This window comes from Octopus sinensis, linkage group LG1 (assembly GCF_006345805.1).
Source record: "Octopus sinensis linkage group LG1, ASM634580v1, whole genome shotgun sequence".
NCBI classification, from domain to species: Eukaryota; Metazoa; Mollusca; class Cephalopoda; order Octopoda; family Octopodidae; genus Octopus; species Octopus sinensis.
In genome coordinates, this window is record NC_042997.1 from 204,547,804 (window position 1) to 204,573,204 (window position 25,401).

The 25,401-nt window shown below is 37.5% G+C and overlaps 1 protein-coding gene across 26 annotated transcripts in view; it reads right to left on the bottom strand.

The window, feature by feature from the left end:
* LOC115209260 (tripartite motif-containing protein 45) overlaps window positions 1-25,401 on the bottom strand; it is a 273,682-nt gene that overhangs the window by 155,472 nt on the left and 92,809 nt on the right. For 23 of the 26 annotated variants that reach the window (XR_005001759.1, XR_005001763.1, XR_005001758.1 and 20 more), the window contains 2 exons: window positions 21,374-21,425; window positions 1,623-1,720 (listed from right to left, as the gene is read on the bottom strand). Coding sequence is in view for 21 of the 26 variants with exons in the window: in XM_029777630.2 (XP_029633490.1) it covers window positions 1,623-1,672 (50 nt within the window). In the remaining 5 variants the exon portion in view is untranslated. Of the gene's footprint in view, window positions 1-1,622; window positions 1,721-21,373; window positions 21,426-25,401 lie in introns of those variants that run through there. The other 3 variants (XM_036508501.1, XM_029777568.1, XM_029777576.2) reach the window with 2 other exon arrangements.

The window sequence follows — 25,401 nt, forward strand, 5'->3', positions numbered from 1 at the left end:
TTTCTACAGCTGGATGCCCTTCCTAACGCCAACCACTCCGTGAGTGTAGTGGGTGCTTTTTACATGCCACCAGCACAGGGGCCAGAGGAGGCTGGCAAATGGCCACGATCGGATGGTGCTTTTACATGTCACCAACATGGATGCCAGTCAGGTGACGCTGGCATTTAATGTGTCAGCTAAGGAGAGATGCTTAGTGAATGTAAAGAAGTACCGGAATAATCGGAGGCATATTGTTGAGTCAGGAACAAATTGGTTCTTCTCAGATGAAAAGAACTTGTCAGGACCATTTGTGCAATGCTCAGAACAATAGGCTTATTTACAATCCATATGATGCCCCACGTATCATGGGAAGCGAGTTCCCTCAAACTGTGATGGTCTTTGGGTGATGGTCTTCCAGTGAGAGTGATGCATCATTTTGCCACTCAGTATAGAAGGAAGTGAAACAACAATAGAGAATGAATGAGTGGAAGGATGCTCAGTTTATCTGTCACACAAACATCACAGTCTGAATGTAGGAGAGTGTCAATGACAATAGAAAGTGAGTGACAGCAGGGGAAGTAAAATGATAATGAGTGGTAAGATGATGTGTCAGTCACCCTGTCCAGAGTAAGAAACAGGGAAAGAGAGAGTTAGAGAGATGGAATTTAAATGATAGCATGTTGATGTAGAGGTATAACAAGTTGGAGTGACCATCACCAGTGATAGACAATGCAATTAAGGAATAATTAATGATTCAAAACTGGATGGCACGAATTATTCATTTTATATATATATACATAGATCCAGCCAGACAAACACAAAGATACATACATACATACATACATACATACATGGTGGCTGTCCCCTCGTTATCGAGTATGGCCATTGCACGAAGCTTAATCAATGTTGTTATCGTGCAATGCCTGTGCAAGAAGACTTTTTCTAAAGTGAGGAAAGGTCATGCACTAAGTCAATCCCACTCACTAAGCAGCAGCAGCCATAGTCTGAAAAGAAGAACAAGTCAACATCATCAGTAACCACTGAGCTGCAGGTTTTATGTCGGAGTTATCCCAGTTACCTGAATTACCTTCTCCTAGAGGGATGCCCTAACAAAGGCTAGGAGTCCTTCACTCCCAATGGTTTAACCGCGCAATCGGGTATTCAGTTACTTTCGAGTGCTACTGGTAACATGCAACCCAGTACAACCTGTTGCATGGTCGGGTCGTCGGCGACTAAACCGGCAACCCCCTAAGCTTGCTTGGTGAGTAGGGTGTTTATTGGATACCCTGCGGGATGAAAAACAAAACCCGTCAAAGGGCGGAGGAACTCTTGAGAGTCAATGGCCATCCAATAAATGTCTTAAGGATGTATCATACGCGGGGACATAGAAATAATTGGACATACATACATGCATACATAAATGCATGCATTCATACATGCATTATGAACATTTCCTGTGTTTTATCTTTAATTTTCTCATCATTTTTTAATAAACCACAATAATATAGAATATATATATTTTTGTGATAAACATTATCACAAAAAACAAACACTGCTTTTCTTTTTTGCAGAAAGCTTTCTCTATAATTAGAATTGCCATCATGTTTTATGATGTCCACAAACAAGTCTATAAAGATATTTACCTTCTTCGTTCTGCCTTCCCAGTTATGGCTGTGTCAGCATGGTCATCCATCAGTTCACTCTGGCAGCATACAGGGATTAGCCTGCAGTTTGTGAGTAACTGTAACAAACAAAACCAACATTGAATCCAGAAGCTAACATAACATTTGATGAAAGGAATATCAAACTTCTAATTAGAAAAAATTATACGATGTGATGAAAGACTTAATGACTCATATTATTTAATTATTTAGACAAATATGGGAGACAACTCTGGACCTCTTTTGGTTGGTCTTATTATGACCTCATTAGTGGAATATAAATTTACACCAGCTACTAGCTTTTTAATATTTCTTTTACTGGTTTCAGTCAATAGACAGGATATATTGTGTATGTATGAATGAATGTATGTATGTAAGTATGCATACACACATACATACATGCATTATTCAGTTTTATTTCAAGATTTCTTGCCAATAGAAAAAGAGTCAGTTTCTAACCTAGATCCAAGGTTCCTTCATTGGAATTTCATGATCAACAACAGGGTATGTATGTATGTATGTATGTATGTATGTATGTATGTATGTATGTATGTATGTATGTATGTATGTGTGTGTGTGTGTGTGTGTGTGTGTGTGTGTGTGTATGTATGCATGCATGTATATGTGCAGATTTGTATGTTTTGTTTATGTATGTATTCTCATGCAAAAACTTACATATCTAGACATGCTCATATATATTTAAATGATAAACTTCTGGAAAGTTTCACAGACTTTTACAGTTCCAGTGATGGATTTGATCTGAAGTCTTTGAATCAGCTTTCTCCTTTCGGGTTTTGAGAAGCTTAATTTCTCAAGATTGGTACTTAGCCAGCATGTTACATATTCCAGTGCCTCATTAATTACAGGTGTAAACTTGAACTTGTAATGTGAGTAGAGAAACTGTTTATTTCTCAGTAGTTCAATGTAGGTATTTTCTTTTTCACCGATCTTTTGGCTGATTTCTATTACTGTACACAGTTTCTCTTCTTTGTCCCAAATCCCTATGTCAAGTTTATTATGTTTAAATTTTATTGAAGTTTTCCCTGGGACATTTCACCAGTACTCCTTTTCGTTATGAGTGGTTATGGCTTCTACCATACTGTGGGTTCTTATTTCTTTGTCCTTCGGGTTATCATTCTGATGGATTTTATTATAAGGTATCCTAGCTACAACATCATGTCTCATTGGTAGGTAATTCCATGATGACAGTTTCAGACAACTACTTACAATGTGGGTGATACCTTCGATGTTAACTCCACATCCTTGGATGGAATTTATGAACATTTACTGCACCACTATGCATGTTTCCTCAAATCACAAGTCTCTTAAGATCACAGACCATATTTCTGGGATGATCACAGAGTAGTCCATAATATCCGTGGGCACCGGGTTGATCACCATCATCGATTCTTTTCTTCAGGCGATATAACATTAGTGGATGTACAACAGAGGGATGTTTATCACTTTTTACCAGTATGAAGGTTAAGTGAGTTATGTGGGTATGAGGATATTCAGCCTGATGCTACAGACTACACTGTAATCATCCCACGATCATGGACTGTGATCTTAAGAGTCATGTGATTTGTGGAAATGCATGTAGTGATGCATTAAATGTTTATAAATTCCATCCAAGGATTATTGTTATTATATATATATCATCATCATCATCATCGTCGTTAGTCCGTTCTCCTGCTAGCATGGGTTGGACGGTTCGACCGGGGTCTGGGAAGCCAGAAGGCTGCACCAGCTCCAGTCTAATTTGGCAATGTTTCTACAGCTGGATGCCCTTCCTAACGCCAACCACTCGTGAGTGTAGTGGGTGCTTTTTACGTGCCACCTACAGGTGCCAGCGGGGCTGGACAACGGCCACGGTCAGATTGGTGTATTTTAATGTCCACCGGCACAGGAAGCCAGTCGAGGCGGTGCTGGCATCGGCCACGGTCGGATAGTGCTTTTTACGTACCACCAGACCAGGATCTGGCTGGTTCAATCGATTATATATATATATATATTTAGCCAGACTATAATATTTCTTTACTACCCACAGGAGCTAAACATAGAGGGGATAAACAAGGACAGACAATGGATTAAGTCGATTACATCGACTCCAGTGCGAAACTGGTACTTATTATCGACCCCAGAGACATAAATATATATATATATATATATATATATATATATATATATATTCATATATATATATACACACACACACAGATATATATATATATATATATATATATGAGTGTGTGTGTGTGTGTGTGGTGAGAATTTACAAAAAAAAAAAACAGACAAAGTTTAATGCTCAGGAAGCAAGAAAGTCTTATTTATATTACAATATTATATTAAATACTATGAATATAATATATAACATAACATAATATCATATAAAGACCCCCTTCGGTCATGAATGACCATGGGATTGCACCTAGAAAGTTACCCTCCTAGACACAAGTCCGGGCAAGGTTGTTTATGGAAGACCAGCAGTCGCCCATGCATGCCAGCCTCCCCTCTCCACGCCACCAGTGTTATCCAAAGGAAAGACAAAGATCGATACAGTTTGGCACCAGTGACGTCGCAACTCATTTCTACAGCTGAGTGAACTGGAGCAACGTGAAATAAAGTGCTTTGCTCAAGATCATATAAATAATTATAAAATCCATAAAAGGCCAACAAATTGTTTCAGCTTATATTTTTTCTGATATACACAATCACAGTTCCAATATATATATATAGTCAATTCAGGGTCTTTGGTTGAGAAAAGATGAAATTCCGCGTGAAAGGATGGCTGGATTGTAAAAATTAATTCAAATGTCTGTGTATGAGCATGAGCGTTAACTATTCAATCATTCATCGATTACAATTAAAAAACAAAACTTTAACGAACAATACAATCAAGGTAGTGCAATCCACAACCATCGAAATTCACTCCATTATGTCTCAAACACATACCAATTGAAACCCTTTCATGTCCGAGATAGTCACTTGTCACCACAACATAGAACAACAAAATATATGTGTATATAGATGTATATAATTAAGTATCTAAGTCTTCTCCTACGTATAACAGCAACAAAAAATATATAAACAATTACATCTTCAACACAACAGCTCTTTTATCTATTTGAATTAGTTGGTATAAAAAAAAATTAATTATTGTTTAAATTAACTAATAATAATCTTCTATATTTATTATTTTCTCAGAGGGATAATTCAGAAGTAGATATGAATAGAAACCTGATGAAAATTTCTCTCTTTGTTTACGTAATCTATTGCAGGAAGAATTCCGTAATTATTGCTAATATGAACTTAAGACTGTATATGTGATAACCAAAATACCCCATATCATCATCATCATTATCGTTTAACGTCAGCTTTCCATGGTGGCATGGGTTGGACGATTTGACAGAGGACTGGTGAGCCAGAGGATGCACCAGGCTCAATCTGATCTGGTAAAGTTTCCACAGCTGGATGCCCTTCCTAACGCCAGTATATATATAAAATACAAAAATAGGACAAGAATGCAAAACATACAGACAGACAATGTAAAGAAAACAAGGACTGGTCATTCAGAGTTTTCTTTCCTCAGTTGAGTTCCAGATTATCTTTGCAATTTCGGCTGGTTATACTCGAGATTGCTCCAATATATATTAGGCTACAGCACTGGAAATCAAATTTACTAATTTTTTAGGGGTAACCAGATTTGAAGTTACTTAAATAATGATTGTTATTCGCACACCATGGAAGGGAGAATTTAGTGAATCATATTATGTTATATATTCATAGTATTTAATGTAATATTGTGATATAAATAAATTATTGGATTGTCAATAGAGTATCTCTATATTTAATTTATGTTTATAATTGAATTATACCAATATTTATATGGCATCTGACTGACATACCAGTGATTGGATATTTAACACATCCCTTTGAAGGATTTCTTTTCCTCAGTTTGTTACTTTATATATATATTTATATATGTATACATATAATGTATGTACATACAAACACATGTTCAGGCATACACACACACTCCACCCAGTTAGTAACTTTACCCATGATATTAGTTGCATAAGAGAAGTGAAACTTAAGGGTTCACTGAAAAAGCTCATCATGATTTTGACCCTCCACCAAAATATCTCTTTTTCTACCTCAAAACGGGATGCTTTGATCTCAAATAATGGCAAAATAATATCTCTTGAAAAGCGAAAGTTGGGGGTGAGACACTATAAAGTAATACATATCATAAATATTAAAAGAACAATATTAGCAACAGAACAACAGTTGGAACTTAATCTGAAAATGTTACTGGGAGGCAGCCAAAAAGGAGTGCAGCATTTCTGATAGAAATTTTTGCTTTATTTATCATCATCATAATTATCATTTATTGTTCACTTTTTCATGCATGAGTCAGATGACATTTGTTGTGAGTGATTTTCTATGGCAGGATGCCCTTCCTGTCACCAACATTTATCTATTTCCAAGCAGTGGTAATATTTCCCCATGACCAGATGTATTTTTTCATGAAAGACTGGAAATTAACAACATTGCTTGTATGACAGTGATGCCATTTACAACCATCTCATGATGTCGAGACAAGGGTGCATACACACGCACACATACACACATATACACATACAAATTATTCTGTTCTGTGGTATACTGATATTTGCTCTTAGGCAACATGGTGCAATGTTGCGTTTTACCCTATCTTCTTGATGTTGCACTTCATACATACCTGCCTTTACTTTGTTACAATGTAACAAAACCTCTCAATGAATTTATCCTAGCGTTATTGTATAATCCATTCATTGAGCATTCATTTTCATTGTTCAGCATTTATGTATATATGAGTTAAAAAAATAAAATAAGAACAGTAATAAATGAATGAAGAAAAAATATATAGTGTATGTGTTTATTTGGCTAAAACAAAAAATGACCACCCTGAAATACAACAATATCTGTTCCAACACATGATTTCACATCAGGAATCTTGCAACACGAATTGATAAACGCATGTATGTATGTATGTATGTATGTATATATATATACTCAAAATAAGCAACAAGGATATCCAAGGTAGTGTAGTACAATCGTTTCATGCTACTTCATTTAATTAAACAATGTAAGTATTACATCAGTTGTAATACTTACATTGTTTAATTAAATGAAGTAGTATGAAACGATTGTACTACACTACCTTGGATATCCTTGTTGCTTATTTTGATTATAATCACCCCATTTGATTTATATGGATAATACCATACCAAATTCTGGTGCCTTTAGCTTAAGAACCATATTCATCTGAATCTAAATTTTGCTGAACTTATATATATATATATATATAGAGTCAGGGTACAATATGTACCTGTGTGTTTGAAAGAAGAGTTAAAACTCTCCAAAACCATGTATCTCTCACTATATGTAAACTCATAGGGAGAATGTAGCAAATCCATTTAGAAAAACGGTCATCCCAATTTATAAAAGTACAAAGAGAAGGGTAGATATCCCAGTATCAATTGATTTTGCTGTCTGTGCCGAACTGATACTTAAAGCCCATCAGCTAGGTTTACTATGTAAGCTATTTTAAAAATATATTTACCTATGTGTGTGCATCTGTTCAGCTAAAGGCCCTTTGACTTCCAAATGAACATTAGCAAGCAAGTATAAATCAAAAGCCAAATAAATTTTTCAAGAAGGCCGAGGGTGTCTTGGCATCACTCAGCAAGACTTTTGTTAGCCGCTCTCCAGCCATCTATTTAAAACTGTATACAGCTATGGTACGACCACACTTGGAATTCGCATCATCAGTTTGGAATCCCTATCTTGCTCAGAACATTGACCTCCTGGAATCTGTCCAGAGACGGGCAACCAAACGCATACCCTCCATCAGACACCTACCATATTCTGAGCGCCTTGTTTCCCTGGGCATGGATTCACTGAAGCTCCGGCGTCTGGCGACGGACTTGGTAAACGCCCACAAAGTTATCAACCACCTCACCAACAACAACACTGAACACCTTTTTGATCTCCATGTATCTAACACACGTGGACATGCCTACAAAGTCAGAAAACAACACAGCTCCCATGACTTTCGGAAACATTTTTTCACGCTCAGAGTTGCTGAAGCATGGAATAAACTGCCTGCGTCAGTTGTTGACTGCCATGACACTGCATCCTTTAAGGCCCTCATGCTTTCCGAAATCCGCCGAAACTACACCTGATTATATATACACTTTAGATGAGTTGTAGTGCCCCTGAGCACTGTACACAATTATTATTATTATTATTATTATTTATAAATGTATTTGCTACATTCTCTGTGTGTGTTTACATATAGTGAGTGATGTGTGGTTTTGGAGCATTTTAACTCTTCTTTCTAGCAAACAGGTGCATATATATACATATATATATATATATATATATATATATATATATATATATATATTGTTTGTAAAAAACATAAATCCGAAAGAAGAAGCACACTCTAAGATATAGAGCAGTATATATCAAAAATAGGGAAGGCTTTTAGGATACAACAATATACCTTAAAGCTAAACCCTTTATGGACAGGAAACCTAAGGTAATCCCATAAACCAGCCTGCCTCATTCTTAATATCATCATCATTATTATCATCATCATTTAATGTCTGCTTTCCATGTTGGCTTGGGTTGGACGGTTTCTATGCTGGCTTGGGTGGACTGCAGCAACATGAAATCAAGTGTTTTTGCTCAAGGACACAATGTGTCACTAAGATTTGAACTCATAACCTTACAATCGTGAGCCAAATATCCTAACCATTAAGCCACCTGTCTTCACACACACACACACACACACACACACACACAAATATATAGTTATATCTTGTCGCCATTGTTTTAACATCCATTCTTCCATGCTTGCATGGGTCAGTTTATCAAAGCAGATTTTCTATGGCCAGATGTCTTTCCTCTCACCAAACCTACCTGTTTCCATGCAAGGTAATATTTCCCCATGGCTAGACATGCTTTTGCAGGTTACTAGAAACGAATAACTCTACTCATTTGACAAGCATACCTACTTGCATATCATACAAGCACTACCATTACTGACTCACCCCTTCTCTTCAAACCTGCTGGCCTTATACCTAAATTAAAGACAGTTATATGCTGATGTACATGATCACAAATTTTGATAGTTGAAACATATTTTAAAGATATTCTTAAATCGTACTAATTTGCCCTTGAATTAAAAACAGCAATCCTCATTCTTTTATCATGACGCATCTTATTTAATATCTAACATTACCTTTTTATTCCATCTTGTTTTTCTAAAAGCCTGAGAAAATACCAAAGAAGTAAGTTAGTTCCAGATGGGAATATATCTAATTGTGTGGTTGGTATGTTGGTTTAGTCCATTAGAGATAGCAGGAAAGTTAGAGAAGGGAAGACACACCATATTGTTCTTTATTTTACAAACAAATCTAAAGGCTCTCCATCATCATCATCATCATCATCATCATCGTTTAATGTCCGTTTTCCATGCTAGCATGGGTTGGACGGTTTGACCGGACTCTGGGAAGCCAGGAAGCTGCACCAGGTTCCACTCTGATCTGGCAATGTTTCTACAGCTGGATGCCCTTCCTAACGACAACCACTCTGTGAGAGTAGTGGGTGCTTTTTGCATGCCACCAGCACAGGTGCCAGAGGAGGCTGGCAACAGCCACGATCAGTTGGTGCTTTTTACGTGCCACCGGCATGGAAGCCAGTCAAGGCGGCGCTGGCATCGGCCATGTTTGGGTAGTGCTTTTTACATGCCACTGGCACAGGTATCACAACTACAATTTCCATCTAAGTTAAAAATCAATAAGGAGAAATGCATGAATGTCTCCTAATCCCAGCCCCACTAGTCTAAAAATATATTTAGCCTTAGAGTTGATCTCAGGCTGAACAACAACAACAATACTTTGTCATACTTCAACAAAGACGGAAATATTGTCCTATCTCTCACTTTATTAACCCAAGCTTATGAAGAAGTTTCTTTGATATTACTAAAAATAGCAGCTAACTTTCCTTAAAACCACATCCTATCCTGCCCCTGCTCATTCTAATTCATGTTACTGAGAGCTGGGGACCATGGGCACATGCACCATCTCTTGCCATTGATTCCTGCCTCTGTTTATGGTTGTGTATTCAGCTTAAGTTCATGTCCATTCTTTAATGTCATCCATCCAACATCTTTTTGGTATCTCTCTTTGTTTCCCATTGACTTTTCTCTTTAGGATGTGGATGCCGAAGTTCTGGGCCCTGCAGCTTCCACTTCCTAAGAGATGTCAAAAATTCACTTTCTATTCCTATTTCTTCAAGAATTGACTCATTTGTTCAATGGTTAACCCAGCTGATCCTAAGCACTCTTTAGTAGCACATTGTTCCAAAAGCTTTGAGTTTTGCAGTGTTGTTTGCTTTTAGGGTCATGCTTACACATTTATAGAGTGCAACAGACCAACATTGTATCTTCAGAAATTTTCAATTTAATGTTCTTGTTAAGAGTTCTGTCTTTCCAAAATGTATCAAATGATTTTAAGACTGATTTTGCAGCCTCAAATTGTGCTCTTATTTCATAGCCTTCATCTCCCGATTGTTCTATGATAGCATCCAGATATTTGAACCTGGTGATCTGTCCCAAAGTTACACCTTGGCGTTAGACATTGAGTTGCTCTGGCATTTTTAATCACTGCTATGACACATCCTAGCAACTTAATAAAGGGACACATTAAATAATCTAATGTTTTTTTTTTATTACCCTGTCTTTTATTCAGGAAGAAAGGGCAATGCTCATAACTTTTTACAGGGATTCTAAGGCTTTGTAGGGCGGAAGAAAGGAAACCTGGTCCGAGAATATTTGCCACGAAGTGGACTCTTTTGAAGGCACTCAAAAACCAGATGGTGTGAAAATGGGTGATGGATTAAGTCCATGTATTTTCTGATAAAAACAAACAATTCATGATGTGAATATCTTTGATCATAGTTCTTGATCTGAGTTGACCTGGCATTAAACAACTACTACTACAACTACTACTACTACTACTACTACTACTACCACCACCACCACCACCACCACCACCACCACTACTACTACTACTACTACTGCTACTACTACTATTTGGTAAAGTACAAACCACAAAATTCCTCTGTTAAGACAGGAGAATGAAGTTTTTTAATCATATAACACAACACAATTACGTCTTACTTCAAGTGAATTTGGTCACACACGGAAAAACTCTAAAAAAAACACAGAAGAGATGGTGAAGGATGGGAAGTTAAGCTGCATCAGGGAAAAGGCAGGAAAGAAGAGATCAGAAAGCTTAAGGTTTGATATGACCAAGAAAGAAGGAAGAAAGAGGTTATTTTGTTGTTGCTATGCACAGATGATGTGTATAGGTCATGGACTTAAGGTTAAACTTCATTCTGAAAATAATTCTATGATATTTTCCCAGCCTTTGTTGTTCTTACTATCATTCTAAAGAAATGTAAGCAACACGTGATCTAACAATGGTATTAGCTTAAATACAACAATAAAACGAACTAACGTAAGAACTTTTGCACAGAATTCTTCAAATATATATATATATATATATATATATATATATATATGTATATATAATGTATTCTTCTCTCAAGTTGTTCTGACACTGTTGCTATAGTTACTGTCTAGAAGGAAATAAAAAGTTTTATAGCCAAGAACCATTCTTTGAAACTGATGTTTGCAAAGTTATAGCTCACAATAACTTACTCGCAGAAAAATATGTTTACTACATATACACACACATGCGTGCCCACACACACACACGCTCAAGCTGTTTTTTTTCTTCCTTGACACAAGAGAAATTCTAAATATTTAGATAAAAACAGCAACTGTTGTTGTTGTTGTTGCTGCTACTGCTGTTGTTGTTGTAGCTATTGTTGTTTAACCCTAATTCAGTCCTGATCCAGTTGACGACATGTGGTCAAATATGCTCCAGTTGTGACTACTGCCTCTTTAGTTTCGGACAACATTATTCAGTGTGTGGAAGCACATAGGCCAAGTGGTTAGGGTGTCTGGTTCATGATTGCAAACTCTTGAGTTCCATTCCTGGACCAGGAAGCTCATTGTATCTTTAAGCAAGGCACTTCATTTTTACATTGCTCTAGTTCATTCAGCTGAATATAAACACCAGCCGAGTATTGGAGAAACTCTCTCTCTCTCTCTCTAGCTGTCACATTCTGGAGGTTCCATTGGATCAATGTTTGGGAGAGTCAGGATGGTGCCTTTGTGTGCAGTGACTACATAGGCACCTAAAACAATTTCTGAAAGCATGGTATATGTTACCAAGCCATATGCATCTATGGGTGATGGCTGGTTCTTTATACTGCCTAAATTATGTACCTTTAGTACTGAGTCCAACCTTTCTTCAAAGAGCAACTATTACTACTTTCACTTCTAAAGTCCACTTTTCTTTATCAAGCCTAACAAACGATAAGCTCTTTGATACTCTAAGGCTGCAGAGCACCACTCCCCTTATGGTTCACAAGAATTATTTCCAGAATGAGGTTTAACCTAAAGTCCATGACCTATACACACCATATGTGCATAGCAACAAAACAAAATAACCTCTTTCTTCCTTCTTTCCTGGTCATATCAAACCTCAAGCTTTCTGCTCTCTTCTTTCCTGCCTTTTCCCTGATGCAACTCAACCTACCCCCGCATCCTTCATCATCTGCCTGTACTTCTTTTTCTGAGAGTTTTTCCATGTGTGATCGCTTTCACTTAAAGTAAGATGTAACTGTGTTGTGTCTGGGGAGAGTCATTTTCTTTTTGTGCCTTATTATTTAAAACATTCACCGGTAAAATTTCCACTTTTTTCTTATTTTTATTGTCCTAAAATTTTCGTTGCGTTTTGCAACCTTTTCGATAATAATAAGGCACCCCCACCACAAAAAAAAAAAAATGACTCTCCCCAGACACAACAGAATATGCTTCAACACACGAACTCATAAAGAATCTTGCAAACCAAATCCAATAACTGTGTTGTGTTATAGATTAAAAAACTTCATTTTCCTATCTTTTGTCACTTGACAGGAATTTTGTGGTTTATACTTTAATTCATGCATCACCCAACCACATGACTAATCTGCTTCCCTCCACATTTCTATCCCATTCTGGGTCTGTGGCAAAGCTGTCCTTTCAATTACATGTGTAGCCGTTCCAATATTATGATGTAATCTAATGTAATCCATAGGTACATATTCAACAAATGGCAAAGCTAGACTTTTCTGAATAACAATTTACCGAGGACTCATTGTGTTTATGAAAGACTTCACTTAGTGACCTTATCACTTCTTAGCATCAGAGCCCATGCTGACTGAGCAGACCAACGATCAAAGACATTCCAGTTCAGCCTGTTTCATCTTTGAGGGGCTAACGCAGGCTGTTTTATCTTATGTATCTTTTTCGTATTTAAGACCACAGAATGTGATTTCAGAGGGAGATTTATCTGCTATTTCTAGCTGATTAAGTAACAATGTATAGGCTCCCTTACTGAATCTGTTTATTAATATTAGAGTGAGATCAATGATGTATTCATTGACTGATTGATTCGTTACGCTAACTATTAGCAACATTATTGCTGTATGTGAAAGAGAATGGAAGAGAGAGAGAGAGAGAGAGAGAGATAACATACAGACATACAGATAGATAGATAGATAGATAGATAGATAGATAGATAGATAGATAGATAGATAGATAGATAGATAGACAGATAGATAGATAGATAGATAGATAGATGGCTGGAGGGAGGGATTGATGAATGCATAGATAGATAGACAGACAGGCAGATAGATAGATAGATAAATAGATAGATAGTGAAGGAGAAAGATAAAAAATGTGAATGAGAGGAAGGTGGAGCAGGGTTGCCAGATAAAGTTACAAGTGATAGATTACACTACTTTGTAGCATTGTCCATTACTAATCTCCTTTTAAATGAGGGTTACCTGCTATTCTAAAATTATAATTTTTAAATGAAAAAGTCTTATCAAATTACCAATTAAATTATCAATTAAACTTGAACAGGCAAATATTGTTTTTTTTTAAATTTATGAACAAAATGATCTTTTTTAGGTTAGTTATGTAATTTGCTACTACTTGAAAATGTTTAGCTACTTTTTATGAACCTAAACTAGTAACCCCTGGATTGGTAATTCTCTGAGTGATCTTACTGAGGATGGAAACTAAATGTGATTTTGTGTTAGCTGAAAAGTCTTTCATTGAAGCAACAACGTAATAGAAGTTAACGTTACAAGTGATGCAGGTGGTTGACCTTAACGGAGGTGAGTAATTACTGCAACTTGATTCCTAACTGATGCAGAAATGGCTCTTTACTGAAATAAATAGCATTTTTATAGCAGGTTTCTCATGGTGTATCATGAATCTGTTTATTATACAAAACGTTTTAAAACATTTTCTCCTTACCTCTGTACACCTTTCATTTTAGTTTTTGCCCACACACAAATACTCCAACAGCTTTCTCTGTTTCTTTCTCCCCCACCATCATCTCTCTTTCGCCCTCATTCTCTCTGTTCTCACATATATATATATATTACATGTACATGTGTGGGTGGGTGTGTGTATGCATGCATATATGTATACACCCCACCATTTATATTTATATAATAGTTACACATACATCTACAGAAACAATATCTGGATATATTGTCAGTGTCATATCCTGGAGTCAATGAATATTTTGAGTCTTACAACATTCTCCCTCATCCAGGTGACCTGGTCTAGGTTGATCAACCCTGGTCCTGTGTCTGAGTGGCATTCTACTGATTCCATTGGTCAGCTCTTTTCAGCCCAAACTATCTCAATGCTTCATCTACAGTATCACTATTGTTCTTGAAACCCAAATGCCTTCTTGGTCAGCCGAAAGCAGTTTTAGTACAAACTTGGCAGACATGCATCTCAAATCCAAATCTTCAGTGATAATGGACTGAACTGAACTATAACTAATCTGTGCAACCTCTGATAACTCACGGTTGGTGATTTGATAATTACTTCTCACAGCTGCATGCACATCTGCGATAATTTTCTCAGTTCTGTTGATTGCGGGTCTCCCAGAATGTTCATCAATATCGACATTTTTCAGCCATCTTTGAACCACTCATACATTTGTGTGTGGCTCATACCCTCCTCTCCAGACACTGTGTGCAACTTTGCATAGGACTCTGAGCAGGTATCGCCATGACAACTTTCTCTGTCATGGTCAGTGCGATGATTACATGCTACACACCTTCCTACCAAGCTGTGCTGTAAACAGCAGAAGTGAGCTAGAATGTTAAAACTTAGTGCAGATGTACATGCACAGCAGAGTCCAAGGTCAATTTTTGCCAAGCGGCTTCACACTGTGTGTTTCATTACTATGACAACAGTCTGGATACTAATTGATAAGACTTCGTACAGGCAAAAATATCCTAATGAAGTTTAACCTGGATCTTGGTTAGAAACCGATTCTTTTTCTACTGGCAAGAAATCTTGAAATATAACTAAATAATGACATACATACATATATGCATGCATGCATGCATGCATGCATGCATGCATGTATGTATGTATGTATGTATGTATGTATGTATGTATGTATGTATGTATGTATGTATGTATGTATGTATGTATGTATGTATGTATGTATGTATGTATGTATGTATGAATGTATGTATGTATGTATGTATGTATGTATGTATGTATGTATGTATGTATGTATGCATGCATGCATGCATGTATATATGTATGTGTGTATGCATGTATATACATATACATACATGAGTAGAAGCGAAGGTGAGGGAGAGAGTGAGCAGGTGAGAGTGAGAAGCAGACAGACATAGATAGATAGATGCATATATATATACACATACATTTATCTGTCTGTCTGCTTTTATATATATATGTACACATACACACACACACACACATATATATATATATATACACACTAGCGTAGCTTGAGCGTGTGCCACTCAGCTTCCATTTGCCGCCCCCGGGCCCCATAAAAAGCACATATTGCCTACAGCTGACCCAAAAGTGCCACCAGGGAGGACCACCCCTACAGCCCCCACCATCTACTCTAGTGTGTGTGTGAGTGTGTGAGTGTATATATATATATATATATATATATATAATATATATATATATATATATATATATAAATGCCTGAACTTTTACAATACATTCACACATAGAAAGCAAAAGGAATGTTGCCATATGTTATGTAATTGCACGTATTTGACTCTAAACATTGTAGAGATTATCAGTCACGTGTTGTGATGTTATCTTCGAACACTAGATGTACTTTTGCATTACAGCAGCCTTTCTGAAGGTATCAGAAATACCTATTCTATATCTACTGTTAATGTCTTGTCATACAATCGTCTGGCATTGCTGGATACTACTATAATATTTATATGACATTTAATTGACAGTCAGGCTGGAGTTCCACTCATTTTTAATAAACTGTAAATGCTACTAATTGTGTAGCCAGATACCATTTGAATTACAAGAGATGAGTTTTGGCAGATAAGAGAAGGCTTATATCTAATTCTGTCTTGTAATGCCATGAATGAGAAAAAGGATAAGCTGATTCAATTATATGCTCGTTTACTGAGAATCAAAGCTGTGAAAATCATTAAAAAATCATTTATAACAAATTTTCCTTTCACCTGATGGAATCAATGAGCTTGGTAGTGTTGTTAGACTATAAACTTTGGGGTATATAATATAAACTGAGGACCTGGTGTGGATGGAAAATGGGTAAAGAATAATAAATAGATTAATTGACTGACAACCAGAATTGGCCAAGCCAAGGTGACTTTCAACAAATGGCGTACAACTCCTGTCATGACATCAAATGTTACTGTGGAACAGAATCACAAACTGCTGGCAGCACTGCTCCTTCCAGGGCTTGCACCACCTGACCCACAGCCACTTTTGCTTTTTCCACAACGAAATGGATGGCTTTCTACCGACTGGTTACTGCAACGACCAGTAAGTTGAAAGTTCTGCAGAGGGTCTGGCCTGCAAATCCTCTGCATCTCACCTCAGTTGGATTGCACCTTGCTCGTCACTTGTTGCTATGACACAGCATCACCAGCTCAGTATATTTCCATCTCTTAATCTCATTTGGGCCCATGCACCTGATTGAATGCTTCTGAGATCAGCCTCATATCCGATCTTAGTGACCTTGAGGTGAGAGTTTCTGGCAACTTCAGCTACTTCCCAGGTCGACTTTCAGCTCTCAGACTTTTGTGGTTGCAAGAAGGTCAAAGGAAGCATAGCTAGCAGCTGTGTCTTCTTCATGCTAGCTTAGATAAAGGTGATGAGAGGAGGTGCTTACAATGGCTAGTCTCAGTCTGGTAGTATCTCCTATGACCTTCAAAAGTGAATCATGCCTCCAGCGATAGTGTCCTTCTCCCAGGGCCTTTGGACAGATACTGAGGATGCACACCAGAGTTTTCTCCTCAAGCACAGAGGCAAGGGTATGCTGGTGACACTAACTTTCTGACTTACCCCAGCAGAACAAGTTGGATGAGCTCAGTAGGACATCATAAACTGCCTCACACACACACACACACACACACACACACACACGTCTGTGTGTGTGTGTGTGTGTGTGTATTGAATCGTCAGTAATTCCTATATCTGAAAAGAAGCACACTCTAAATCAGGGGTTGACAAAATGGGTCTGATGGATCCTGTATGGGTCAGCGAGGAATAACAGGGTCGATGATAGCCAAAGAGTCGAATGCTGGTCAGCGTGCAAAAGACCAGCTCCCCCAGATGTACTGCTTAAAATACGTAGTCAGCACCATGGCCATCCTTCACATTGATGTTGTCAACTTCAATAAAAGATATTCCAGCAATTTGATGTGTTTTCCCACATTTTCTAACTGTGAAAACAATTTCATAAAAATTGAAACTTTAATACTGTATAGTCGTACATATAGTTTTAGAATGTAAGAAGTGTGTCATCATCATCATCATCGTCGTCGTTTAACGTCCGCTTTCCATGCTAGCATGGGTTGGACGGTTTGACCGGGGTCTGGGAAGCCAGGAGGCTGCACCAGGCCCAGTTTGATCTGGCAGTGTTTCTACAGCGGGATGCCCTTCATAATGCCAACCACTCCGTGAGTGTAGTGGGTGCTTTTTACGTGCCAAGCGAGGCTGGCACTTCAATAGAATTTCGTAATTTGTCGTACATGTATATTTTAGCTAACATTGTAATTGCCAGCATCAGTCCCCAGTGTGCAGTTAAGATATGGTAGGGTAAGGTATTAAGATATTTTAAATGAGGAAGGTGTTCGATGCAGAAGGAGAAGTGGCTAAAGGGGGTCGATAAAGTTTGGCGACCCCTGCTCTAAAGCATTGGAGCAACAATGTATTTTGGGGAAGTTAAAAATAATGGCCAGTCATAGAGTGACCCTTTGTTTCGCACCTGTAAAGTGCTTAACACTGTATAGGCGACTCGCCAGACTCAAATGACTGAAGGTGCATAATCTCTCTCTAGAGCTGGAGGAAGAAATACGCAGCAGTCAGTTGGTTTTGCAAACAATAATTGTGTGTGCTGCGATTGGAGTTGTCCAAGGTTTATTTCATCCTTTATTTTCGGTGAACTGGAGTAAATAGTTATCCAGAGGAAATATTATTACCATAAATATATGAAGTCACAACTGAATCATTTGATTTTTTTAAAAGTCATTTTGTCTGGGGAGAGTCATTCTCTTTTAGTGCCTTAAAACGAAAATTTTAGGAAAAATAAATAAGTAAATGAGTAGAAACTTTACCCATGAGTGTGTTAAATAATAAGGCACTAACGGAGAATGATTCTTCCCAGACACAACAAAATATGCTTCAACGCACGAACTCACATAAAGAATCTTGCAAACCGAATCCCAAAACGAAGTGTGTATGTGCTATATATAATTATATGTAATTAGAGTTACTTCCCTTGGGGTAGAAATATGAAGGAGTTATTCCCCTTGCACTGCTTTACTCCCAATTCTGTGTAATTCTATGTAAACTAGTGACGGTGTATAATGACAACAGTAAGATAACAAATGAAGTCACACAGGTGTTTAAGACCAGCATTTCTCCTGAAAACATTAACTACAACAACAGGTAAACTAAACAAATCAATGTACCGAAATTCTTTAGATGGGAAAAACAATCTGAGCCAATTCAAATCCTATCAATGGACTTGTTTCATTGATTACCCTTAATGTGTTTTTGCTGTATATAATATCACTTTATATTCAGAGTCTTAGTAATTAATTCATTTATGATACTAAAATATATTGACATGCTTAAAACCTATTTATCTAAACAGAGTTTTCAACATAGTTTACTTATAAAGCTGCTATTTTCTTGGTATAATAGCTGGGTTCAATTGAAATCAGTTTTGCAGTTAGAATAGCGGATTTAATCCCTTAAATCCCTTATTAGGTTTAATCTCTCCATCTAACCATCTTAGGTGCCTTTAACAAAATCCACTGTGTCGCAAGCATTCAGGCCAGGCCTCTCTGATTTGGGAATCACTTCCTCCTTCAATTCCACCAATCTCAAAGCCCCTGATAAAAGGTCCATCGTCCCTGGCACTACCTTTCTTCCTCCTATAAGTAATTCATATAATAGGTGCAGGCATAGCTGTGTGGTAAGAACCTTGTTTCCCAATCACATGGTTCTATGTTCAGTCCCACTGCATGACGTGTTGGGCAAGTGTCTTCTATTCTAACCATGGGCTGATCAAAGCCTCATGAGTGGATTTGGTAGACAAAACTGAAACATCTCCATATATATATATATATATATGCACATGTGTCCTTGCGCCTGTCCTTGCTCCGACCCGACCCGACCCCACTGCTTGACAACTGGTATTCATATGTCTACATCCTTGTAACTTAGCAGTATGGCAAAGAGACTAGCAAAATAGGTGAGACTAGATGAGTTGTAGTGCACCTGAGCACTGTACACAATTATTATTATTATTATTATTTTTATTATTATAAAATAAGTACCTGGCTAAAAAAAACAACAAAAAAAAACAAAAACAGAGATTAACTATTGGGGTCAATTTATTGACTAAAAATGTTTCAAAATGGTGCCCCAGCATGGCCGCAGTCCTATGACAGAAACAAATAAAAGATTAAATAAAATAAATATATCCTTACGTTTCATTTCATATCATGTCCAAATGCTTGGAACATAAAAATATTTTTGCTTTACAGAATATTTGGATTTCCAACTGCTGGTTGTTTTATTTGACTTTAATCTTTTAGTCGGGGGAGAAGACAGTGCTCAGAACCTGTTAAAGCACCTTGAAGACTAATAGGAGGGTGGTATCCTCAACCTGAAAAGCTACCTGAATGCTTGCAACAGAGTGCGCCTCTGCTAAATATGGCTAAAACACTTCATTGTGGTATTAACCTGGGGCATGGATTAAGTCCACCGCCCATGTAGGCCATGGCAGGACTTGAAATCTGAATACAAAGTGCTGGACACAAATACCACAAGGTATCCATCTCAACAGTCTTACAATTTCATCACTCCATCACCTTGAATTGTTACTTTTTTATTGATCCTGAAAACATGGAAGGCAAAATTGACCTCAGTTGGACTTCAACTCAAAGTGAAGAGAGCCAGAACAAACAAACACCATGTGGGATTCTGTCTGCATCTCTTACACCTCTGCCAGTTCACATGGTGTAAAGTAAATTATGGCACAGAACCTGACCTCACCTTTACAATGGCAATTTATCATGTGGGAACAATGTAAATTTACTTTATATAAAGCACCATCCAAACGTGGCCGATGCCAGCGCCACCTTGACTGGCTTCCGTGCCGGTGGCACGTAAAAAGTACCAATCCGATCGTAGCCGTTGCCAGCCTCACCTGGCACCTGTGCCGGTGGCATGTAAAAAGCACCCACTACACTCACAGAGTGATTGGCATTAGCAAGGGCATCCAGCTGTAGAAACACTGCCAGATCAGACTGGAGCCTGGTGCAGCCTTCTGGCTTCCCAGATTTCCAGTTGAACCGTCCAACCCATGCTAGCATGGAGAATGGACGTTAAACGATGATGATGATGATGATGATTGAAGTAGTTTAACCCAAGAAGTTGTTGTTTAACCCCAGGTCAGTTTCAATCTATAATTCCAGCTTTGCCCATCCTCTTGATTTTAGCATGTCTATGGCTACAGTGTGGAGGCTCATGGCCTAGTGGTTAGAGTAGTGAACTTGCGGTCAAGGGATTGTAGGTTCGAATCTCAGACTTGGCTATGTGTGTGTTTATGAGCGAAACACCTAAGCTCCACGTGGCCCCGGCAGAAGGGAATGGCAAACTTCTGCTGACTCTTTCACCACAACTTTCTCTCATTCTTTCTTCCTGCATCTAGCAACTCACCTGTAAAAGACCAGCGAGCCATCCAGGTGGGGAACCTATATGCCAATAAAACTGGGAAACCGGCCCTTATGAGCCAGGCATGGCTCAAGAAGGAACAAACAACAACATGGCTACATTATCTAATGTATCTATTCGATTTTGAAGGCAGCAAGGTGTGAATATGAGGGATATTTAGTTGCTATTTCTAACAAATCCACTAACCACATAGAAGCTTTTCATTGGCTTGTTAATGAGGAAGGATTCAATAAAAGCAACTACTTACTGTTGGTACAGAAGTGTCTCTTTAAAGTTTATTCAACTTTAGATGTGTCTGTCTGAAATGGATAGAAACACAATTGGTTAACATGTATATGCATTACTAGCAGTATCGCCCGGCGTTGCTCGGGTTTGTAAGGGAAATAACTATATAAGCATTTTTAGAGATGTAAAGTATAATAGCCATCTCAATATGGCTAACCACAAAGGAGGGGGGTGTTACTGTAGCTTTTTACGTTCTGAGATTTAATAATAAATTTTTAGAGAGTTACTTCCCTTATATATGCCAAAAATGCATTAAAAATGGGAAAAATTGATGGTAAATTTTTTTTTAAATCGTAGACTCATCGTAGACGCACGCTAATACCCAGAAGGGCTTGATATGAATCACGACTATAAGATACCCGGTTTTGGTTAAACTGCACCGCAAAATGTGGGGGTAGTTAGGAATCTAAATCGTAGGAGACAGACAGCACACAACCTCACTTTTATATATAAAGATATCACGACAAAGTTTACTCATAATATTCATCATAAAGCTTATTCACAATTATTCATTATAAAATTAGGAGAAATACAGAAAGATATGAAGTGGATACACACTGACTTCACAACCAAGAATCAAAACCTCATTCCCCATGCCTCTGTCCATTGTTCTTGGACTCTGCAGTCAGAATTTGTTTGTGCTACCTGTCATCACCATTTCAGGTGAAACAGTTCGATTTAGGCAGCTCATTCAACTTCCCAGGTTATTGCTTTAGCTTTAGGAGAACTATAAGTATGAGACATCTGTAGAAAAATAGGTTTTCCTTGAGAGATCTCAGAGAGATAACCCCCCACCCTCTGTCTCTCACTTTATTGAAATGTCAGAGTTAAAATGGCAATTCTCTTTCCATCCACAATTTTCAGAGTTAATTTCTCTTGCTTTCTCCTTTACTGTTTGCCACTTGCAGACAACAAACTTGTCACCAATGGTAAACCTTACACGAGCTTCACATCATTACTTTTTTCATTCAACACAACTCAGTAGTAATGCTCTACAACTGCAGCAAGTTCGGATGGTGCTTTTTACATATCATTGGTATGGGGAGCCAGTCAGGTTGGCACTGGCAACGACCCATGCATGAATGGTGTTTATTGCATGCCACCAGCATGGGAACCAGTCAGGTGACACTGGCATCGGCCACAACTATAGTTTCCATTTGATTGTGATTTGATTTGATTTTGATTTTGATTTACTTGACTCAATTGATCTCCTCAAGCACATATCACACACACACACACACACACACACACACTTATATATATATCACATATATGTGGAGGTGCATGGCTCAGTGGTTAGAGCATCAAGCTTACGATCGTGAGGTTCTGAGTTCAATTCATGGAACGGGCTGCATGTTGTGTTCTTGAGCAAGACACTTTATTTCACATTACTCCAGTTCACTCAGCTGTAGAAATAACTTACGACGTCACTGGTGCCAAGCTGTATCGGCCCCTTTGCATTTCCCTTGGATAACATCAGTGGTGTGGAGAGGGGAGCCTGGTATGCATGGACAACTGCTAGTCTTCTATAAAAACCACCTTGCCTGGACTTGGCCTCAGAGGGGAACTTTCTAGGTGCAATCCCAATGTTATTCATGACCAAAGGGGGTCACCCATATATATGTGTGTGTATATATATTTATATAAATATATATATATATATATATATATATCAGGTATTGAAACCATCCTCATCAAAATGCAGCTTAGATGGTCAGGTCATCTCTCACATAGGACTGATATCAGAATTGCAAAGTAACTTCTCTTTGGCCAATTCCCAACAGGAAGATCAGGTGGAAGGTTACTGTTTCACTTCAAAGACAAACTGAAATACAATTTGAAGTAATGCAACATTCCCTTTTCATCCTGGAAAGGCCAGGCATCAGAATGAAATCTTGCTTCTCCTCAATTCAAAGATCTTAGTAAATTCAACTCCCACATTGGGACCAACTTCGTGCAATCATGAAGTGACACTGGCAAAATGCTGCTCCTCTAAATGAAAACCTTACCTGTCATTGTGGTTTTGTGGCATGGAGCAAAGCAGGCCTTGCCATCTGCTCAAGGAAATGCATAGCAAATGATCCACAAGCACTTGAACAAACTGAGTTCCCAACTTGTTCCATTAACCAAAAGGTTTGCAAGGCACCAGCTGGCCTCAAGAGACATATTCATGTCCATAGAACATGATTACTGCTCTATTTTACTGAACCATCATTTGTCATTCATGATGATAGAATCCATCATATATATATATATATATATATATATATATGTATATGTACAAGAATCTCTCATATTGTGAAAATGTAATATTCCTGAAAATTAAGCCACAACATGAGATTCTGTAGTCAGTATAAAACTGACAGGAACAAAATGTTTCTCTAATGTGGTGGTTGGTTATAGCTATATCTATATATATGATATGTGTTGTATTATAGCTGTGAACAGTGATTATAGCTGTAAATATTGATTGAAACTATTACAATTTGGTGGAAAATTTTAATGTGCATCTAAACTTTTGCGTGAATCAATTATGTTAAATTGATTAAAACCAAGGAAAACTTCAAAAGCAAACAGATTAATGGGTATCTGTTTAGAGAGGAATTTTATAAAAGTTATATAAAATAGTTGATGATATTACCTAATATTCACCTAAATTCCTTAGGTTTTGGCATCAACCATTAATTAGATCTGGCTGATGGATTAGCAGAGGAAAATATAAAAGAAGGTAATCAGGATGATAATGCCAAGTCTTCAACAAATGCTATATTTCCAGATGAAATCATTGTTTGTAAATTAATAATTTCATAGTCTTTTAGCATGAAACTGAAATTCTCATTATGAGATGTCTGCAAAACAAATCCTGGAATTCTTCAACAATTGAAGATAACAGACTGACTTTGAAGAAGGAATTATAAAAGTTCTTGGAATTAAATGATTTAATAGTGAGAACATATTGGTGATGGTTATTTTAATTATTTTGTTATTATAATTGTTGTTTCATCTCACAGAGGCTCCCATACTGAAAATACAAAAAAACATTTGGTTTTGAAATTAGTAGATTCCATTCACTTACATTCACACTTATTTTGTGGGGAGAAAAAGCACCCCAAAACAAAGATGTGTCTTAAAATAGAATCTTACTTGTCAGAGATATTTTGCCTGAGTGAACCTAATGGATCTCACAACGAGCAATTAAATAATATTAGAATGGAAGGATTAAGAATTAATAGTTTTGCTCATGAATACATAACGATCCTATTGACAGATTACAGTTGAGATATTAATTCTTTACTACCCACAAAGGGCCAAACATAGAGGGGACAAACAAGGACAGACAAAGAGATTAAGTTGATTACATCGACCCCAGTGCGAAACTGGTACTTAATTTATCGACCCCGAAAGGATGAAAGGCAAAGTCAACCTCGGCGGAATTTGAACTCAGAACGTAATGACAGACGAAATAACGCTAAGCATTTTGCCCGGCGTGCTAACGATTCTGCCAGCTCGACAAGCGTATCTTTATTCAGGAATACCTCAGTTACAACAGCTAATGTGGCTAATACCTGTTGATATTTACTGCATGAGTAAGGCAGCGAGCTGGCTGAATCATTAGCATGCAGGACTAAATTCTTGGCAGTATTTATATCATATACATGTGGAGGCGCATGGCTCAGTGGTTAAAGCATTGAGCTTATGATCATGAGGTTGTGAGTTCGATTCCTGGACCAAGTTCAGATTCTGCTGAGGTCAGTTTTGCTTTTTATCCTTTTGGGGTCAATTAAACAAGTACCAGTGGAACACTTAGGTCGATGTAATCAACCTATACCCTCCCTTGAAATCACTGGCCTTGTGCCAAAATTTGAAACTGATATTTACTGCAAGAGCATCACAAAATTATTATTATTATTATTATTGTTATTGTTATTATTATTATTATTGTTATTGAGAGACCAGTACATGCCATCAAAGTGGCACTGGAGTAAAATA